The sequence below is a fragment of the Alexandromys fortis genome, unplaced genomic scaffold (assembly GCF_014885135.2).
Source record: "Alexandromys fortis isolate MF-2015 unplaced genomic scaffold, M_Fortis_MF-2015_v1.1 scaffold_56, whole genome shotgun sequence".
NCBI lineage: Eukaryota > Metazoa > Chordata > Mammalia > Rodentia > Cricetidae > Alexandromys > Alexandromys fortis.
In genome coordinates, this window is record NW_026067935.1 from 1,230,581 (window position 1) to 1,237,688 (window position 7,108).

A 7,108-nucleotide genomic window follows, 5' to 3' on the forward strand; every position below is an offset into this window, starting at 1 on the left:
TTTTTTTTTTTTTTTTGTGGGATCAGACTCAGGTTCTCATGCTCACAGAGTGTGTTCTTTATCAATGAAACTAATGCCCTAGTCCCCCCGAGGACACACATAATATTGTTCATTAGCAGATTTTGTGCTGTTTATCCATTAACTAACCATAATTTTAATTTATTTATTATTATTTTCTGAGATAGGATCTCACTATCTTGCCCTGGCATCCCTGGAACTCACTCTGTAGATCAGTCTGGTCTCAAACTCAGAGAGATCCACCTGCCTCTGCCTCTTGAATGCTGGGATTAAAGGCGTGCGCACTACTATGCCCACCTTATTCTTTATTTCTAATCAGTTCTTCTGTTAATTTCTATACTATCAACAAAACAGCTTTCATATCATCTTGCCAATATTGTCTATGTGTTCAGTATAAAGATAATGTGAGAAAATTATGTGGGACTCACTGCATTCAGCCTGCCTCTGCCTCCCAAATGCTGGGATTAAAGGCCTCTGCTATCACTGTCTGGAAACTTGTATCATTTTTATTTGTTTAGGGGCTGCTACCTTTTGCTGTGGTAGGAAGTATGGAGGAGGTGAAAGTTGGAAAAAGAATGGTCAGAGGTCGTCAATACCCATGGGGAGTTTTGCAAGGTAAATAGGAGAGCGCGTTTAAATCTCATGATGATTAAATCCAGTATATACTGGGCTATCCATCCGTAGTCTCAAATAGCATTTTGATCTGGGCCAGTGTTGAGAACTCTTAACTAGCTAGTAGGTTAGTAGTTGCTAATGAGCAACACAGATTCCATTCTTATGGTACAGTTGTTCTCAACTTTCCTAATGTGGCGACCCCGTTAATTCCTCATGTTGTGGTGACCCCCAAAATAAAATTATTTTGTTGTTATGTTAGAGCTGTAATTTTGCTACTGTTATGAATCATAAATATCTGATATGTAGGAAAACCAACATGAAACTTCCAGGGGGGTCGCGATCTACAGGTTGAGAACCATCGCTACAGGATTTTGCCAGAAGCTGACTTAGACCCACACCTACAAAGTCTCCTCGTTTAACCAATGTGCCACACGCACACGGTCTCTGTCTTCCTGAAAGGTGCCATTCAGAATGTTCGGGCTCAATTTAACAAAACTGAAGAATAGGTACTAGTGCCTACAAGAAAAAATTAGCACCTATTACCTAGATCCACCTGCCCAGGATGGCACCGCCCACATTGATCTGGACCCTTCTACACCAATTAGCAATCGAGAAAATGCCCTACAGACACGCCCACAGACCAATCTGATTGGAGGCAATCTCTCCATTCAGGTTCTGTCTTTCCCGGTCTGTGAGGTTGAAAGCAAGATCAGATACCACATAGACTAAATAAATAGTAGAAATAATTGGTGAGCTCAAAGTTTTTGTTTTTGTTTTAATACGCAGATGAGAGAAGGAGAGACAGCGAAAGAGAGCGAGAGAGGGAGAGGGAGAGGGAGAGGGAGAGGGAGAGGGAGAGGGAGAGGGAGAGGGAGAGGGAGAGGGAGAGAGAGAGAGAGAGAGAGAGAGAGAGAGAGAGAGAGAGAGAGAAGTGGAATTGAATGATGAAAAGTTGGAGACGGCACTAAAAAAGAGCAAATATTTGGACTGAGAACACCCAAAGCGGTAGAAAGTTTATTCAGCACAATACTAACCAAAGTCTTCCATAACGGATTGATACCGATTTCCTTTTGACCAGTGGAGAATGAGAACCACTGCGACTTTGTGAAGCTCCGGGATCTGCTCCTGTGCACGCACATGGAAGATCTGAAGGATCAAACACACTCCCACCATTATGAGTGCTACAGGAGCAGCAGACTACAGCAACTGGGCTTCAGCGACACGGGCCCCGACAGTCAGCCAGTGAGGTGAGGGAAGCCTGTGCTGGCTAGCGAGCCGGCTCAGTGGTTCCTTAGTGCTTGCTGCTCTTGCAGAGGACCCCGGTTCAAACCCCAGCACCCCGCTTGCTGCCTCCCAGCCATCTGTAACTCCAGTTCTAGGGGACCCAGTGTTCTCTTCTGGCTTATGTGGGCACCTGGCCTATATAAGCTATATTGACATCCGTACAGATAGACACTCATATACATAAAATTAAGAGTAAACAAATCTTAAAAAAGACGTTGCTTAGCCGGGCGATGGTGGCGCACGCCTTTAATCCCAGCACTCGGGAGGCAGAGGTAGGCGGATCTCTGTGAGTTCGAGACCAGCCTGGTTTACAGAGCTAGTTCCAGGACAGGCTCCAAAAGCCACAGAGAAACCCTGTCTCGAAAAACAAAACAACAACAACAAAAAAAAAAAACAAACAAAACAAAACAAAAAAAAGACGTTGCTTTACATACAAATTGATCCTTTAGGATGCCCTTAAAACCACCAGGTATGTTCATCCAAGAAGGATGAGGTGGCTCGTGATGAACTCTGAGGTTTTTAATAGTTCTTGGACTGGGATGGGGAGGCATCAGGAGCAGCATCATGACAGGGCTCAATTATAGGTTTGAGTGTGTCCAGTATTGCATGTTTTGAACTGTGAGCTCCAGGGGAAGGCACTATGTTTTTTAAAACATTTGTATCTATTCAAAATAGAGGTTCATGGAAGGATAATCAAGTATTGGCATTTATTAATAAAAATAGACAAAGGTTTTGGAGAAGAGGTTGCTGGAAAAGCATTAGAAAGAAGTTATACAAATGCTGGAAGTCAGGTGAAAAGCCAATGAAAAGAACAGTTACGTCACAGCGACAACATTTTGGCTACAGAAGTACGGACGGTACTATTGGATTACGTTCGTGTTGTAGCTGCCATGGTTGCATTTAAGATAATTTAAAATTTTTACATTTATTTTATTTATTTATTTGTGTATGTGTGTGTGTTCACGCATGCAGAGGTCAGACAACAACTTGTAGGAGTTGCCTTTCTCCTACCGCATAGGTCCTGGGGATCAACTAGGATCTTTTTGCACAACAGCAAGTACCCTTCCTTACCTGTCGAGTCATTTCAACGGCCCTTTATCAGTGTTTTAAATATAAGGATGATGAACTTTTGCTTTTAGTTTCCAAGAGATGTATGAAGCCAAAAGACAAGAGTTCCACGATCAGTGTCAGAGGGAGGAGGAAGAGCTGAAGCAGACGTTCATGCAACGGGTCAAGGAGAAGGAACTGACCTTTAAGGATGCTGAAAAGGAGGCACGTATCACCCACCTCACATCCGTTCTCTGCGCCCTGTTCTTTGAGGGGGCGGGGATGAGCTCCGGGGGATTCTTATTTTGGAAGAAACTTTCCATTTCTCTAAAAGTAGCCATTCATACACAGGATCTTAAAATAGCATTTATGAAATGATAGGCTGAAATGATACTTTTTTTCCCCTGAGCATTTTGAGAATTTGTCTTTTAAGTGCCCCGTGTCTCTGACTTCCCTCTCAGCTCACCCAGCGCCTCTTCTGCTTACAGCTCTGCCAACAAGAACCCTACAGGGACTCTTGGGGCCTGCCCCATCTCCACAGTTTCAGCAGGCATCGTCCTAAGTGGAGTTCCCTCTATAGTAGCTATGATCCCGTGACAGGGCCCCTAGGCTCTCTATGATGTCTTTTGAAACCTATGAGGAGACTTCTTAGCTTCACGGCTCTTGCCTTGTGCATGCCCATAGAGTCATCATCACATGACAGAACCCAAGATTTATCGTTTGTACCTGCTAGAGCGTCAATGCAGACATGCCGTTCCCAATTGATTTTGGCTGGAGCTTAAGGAGTACTGTGCGCTACACAGCAGTGAATCCTTAAGTCACTGGGACACCTGTCCAGATAGCTTGCCTCAAAGACCTCCCGAACACCTCAGGGTCATTCTCCATTGCTTTCATGACTAAAACTGATCTCTAACTATGCTACTCTCTTTAGCAAAGGGCTGCCTCGACGTAGCCACAGTATTCTTTGGAAAACTTCCTTATATTGCAATTTCAGTTTTCAATAATTTTACTATTTCCATTTAGTTATGAATTCACTCTTTAGTTTTGTTTTTGATCTGCCTGCCTCTGATTCTCAAATGCTGAAATCAATGGCTTTGTACCATTACTGCATGGCTTCAATCTTTAGTTTCTGTTCCCCACCCCCTCTCCCCTTGAGACAGGGTCTCTCTGTGCGATCCTGGCTGTCCTAGAACTACTGTTGCTTAAAGCTGACTCTTTATCCTTTCTGGTTTGTTGTTTAAGTTGTGTGACAGTATTACTGTGGAAACACAAACACACATCTCCTTACCCTAGATAGGACACTGATGACTCTCTAAAGTGAGGAGACAGCAGAGAAACCAGCCATCCCCCTTGGTGATAACTCATGTCACACACTCAGGAAAAATAAGGGAAAAACCTCTCAATAATAATAACAACATGTGTCCAGTGTTTGCTAGTGTCCAAGGGGAAATTGGCCATGAACAGGCATCACCCCGCCCTCCCATTCCTATTGCCTTATAAAGTTTTATGACCTCAAGTTACATTTTGATTAATTAAACACGCTTCACGAAGACAGAAATATCAAGGTTTGGGTGTTTGGACAAATAGGAACATTTACAGTATAAAATATTGTCACAGTTATCCAAAGACAATCCTGGATCGCTTTTACCAGGCAGGTGTTAACCAAGGTTGTCTTGTCCTCCTGGCAGGATTGCCTTACCCTGCTAAAAGTCCTGGGAGGGCTCCCTAAGCTGAATTCTACTTTGTATTATTTAATATTCCCTAAAAGAAACTTCATGGGTCCTTTATAATATCAATTTGTTATTCTCAGTTTCTCCTATTCCAAGTCCAACATGGGGAATCCATTAGCCCTGTTGGGGGTGACTTCAGGAAGATGGGTGAGATGTTACTTACAGAAGCAGAAATAACTCAGAGACAGCTACATCACCAAAGCCACCCAGCAAGGACAACAAACAGCTCACAAGAGCTGGGAATCTGGAGCCTACTGCACAGCCTGCAAGTAGCTCAGCAGGTTGGAGAGCGTCCTTTTCAGCTAGCTCAGGTGGTCTGAGCCTCTTCCAGGTAGCTCAGCGGCTCCCCCTGCTTCTTCCAGGCAGCTTGTATGTCTGAGAGTGTCTCTCAGCATTCCCCACAGCTTATATAAGCCCAGGGAGAGGCATGTCTAGTGAATCTGGTCAGTTTTAGGGACTTCCTGAAGCTATCAAGGATCCTGGACCTCAACTGAACTTGACTTTCCCTGCAGGATGGAATCCTTGGCCTCACTAGGACCATCTGGTGATTTACCTCCTTCTAAACATGCTGTGTTGTAACTAGCTTCCCTCCAAGATGGAAGGTTTGAATCGTGGAGTAAAGTGATACACAACAGTATATTTTTGCAAACGTATCTCCTGAACAAACTGGCTTCTTTGTTATTATTCAGAGAGATTTTTTCTACTATAGATTTTGGCTGAAAGTTTCCTTTTTCCTCGATGAATTATTATCATTAATCTTTGTCTATATGCCCATGTGCATGTGTGTTAGTGTGTGTGTGTGTATAAGGAAAACATTTTCTTGTAGGCAATGCTCTATTGAATACTGTCTTAAAAACATCAAATACTTATGTTTTAGTTAGTCTAATCCACTTACAGTTAAAGTGATTATTGATCGATGGGAACTTAATGTTGCCATTTTACTGTTGGCCGACTGTATCGCCAATTCCTTTGTTTCCTCTCTTGCAGTCTTTATCTGTTATTTGTTAATGTTTCTGTAGCCTCATGCTTTGCTTATTTTCTCTTTATCTTTTGTGTACCTCTCATAAGGGTTAAAAAGTTTTCAGTGTTTTAAACCAAAGTTACTGGAAGTTGGGCCATTTAGATAGCTCAGCAGATGAAGGCACTAACCGCCAATCCTCATGACCTGAATTCCATCCCTGAGACACATGGTGGAAGGAGAGAGAAGTCACTCTTGCAAGTGGTTCTCTGACTGACACACTTGCATTGCAGCTTGTGCTTACCCCACCCCATATGAAATAAATTAATAAATACAATTTTATTTTTATTTTTCAAAAATTAGGGGAGGTGAGTTTTACACTAACTTCCTGCATTAGATTTTAATATACAAGACCAAACCAGAATGGAATAAATCACCCACGCTAAGTGATGTATAATCAAATTAGGCTTCAAAGTGGACCAGTTTGGGGCCAGCAGAATGGCTCAGGAAGTAAGGGTGCTTGCTGCTGAAGCTGAGTTAGATCTAACCTGAGTTAGATCCATGGTGGAAGGAGAGAACCAACTCCAGACAAAATAACAAGAGAATATAGTCAGCTCAAGTTAGCGGAGTAAAACTTTGATTCAAACCTGTAACAAAAGCCAAGTGGAGGTGGTGCATGCCTTTAATCCCAGCACTTGGGAGGCAGAGGCAGGATCTCTGTAAATTCAAGGCCAGCCTAGTCTACAAGAGCTACTTCCAGGACAGCTAGGACTGTTACACAGAGAAACCTTGTCTTAAAAAACAAAACAAAACTAAACAAAAAACCTATAAGAAACCAACTTTCAAATGCCCATCTGGATTTTGCTACCTGCTTCTGCTTTCTTCTTCCGCCTTTCAACCTCACCCTCATCTCCTTGACACCCTCATGTTTCCTATAATCTAATAATATAAAATATAAATATAATAGGTTTAGAATGGTCCACTGATCAACTCTAGAAACAAAACTAGAAACCAATTATACTATGACATTTAGTTTTTGTAATTTTAGGGAGCACAGTAGTGGTACACTTGACCCCCCTTTTTTTCAGAGATAGGGTTTCTATATATAACTGTCCTGGCTGTCCAGGAACTTGCTTTGTAGACCAGACTGGCCACAAACTCACAAAGGTCGCTTGCCTCTGCTTCCCAAGTGCTGGAATTAAAGGTGTATGCCACCAGCACCCAGCCCTGGACCTCCTTTAAGGGCTTCCATTTATCTTGTAGAAGTCCAAGGATTTTAAAGAAGTGTTTCTTGGGTCATACACTGCCTTTTGGATTTCACAAATCTTTGTGACTCTCCTTCTCCTTCTCCTTCTCCTTCTCCTTCTCCTTCTCCTTCTCCTTCTCCTTCTCCTTCTCCTTCTCCTTCTCCTTCTCCTTCTCCTTCTCCTTCTCCTTCTCCTTCTCCTTCTCCTTC

General features: G+C 42.8%; 1 protein-coding gene across 4 annotated transcripts in view; it reads left to right on the forward strand.

Moving 5' to 3' along the window:
- The window catches only part of Septin14 (septin 14), a 51,002-nt gene that overhangs the window by 41,802 nt on the left and 2,092 nt on the right, over positions 1-7,108 (forward strand). For all 4 annotated transcript variants that reach the window (XM_050146628.1, XM_050146625.1, XM_050146626.1 and 1 more), the window contains 3 exons: positions 537-633; positions 1,712-1,880; positions 3,057-3,189. In XM_050146628.1, the coding sequence (XP_050002585.1) occupies positions 537-633; positions 1,712-1,880; positions 3,057-3,189 (399 nt within the window). The remainder of the gene's footprint in view (positions 1-536; positions 634-1,711; positions 1,881-3,056; positions 3,190-7,108) is intronic.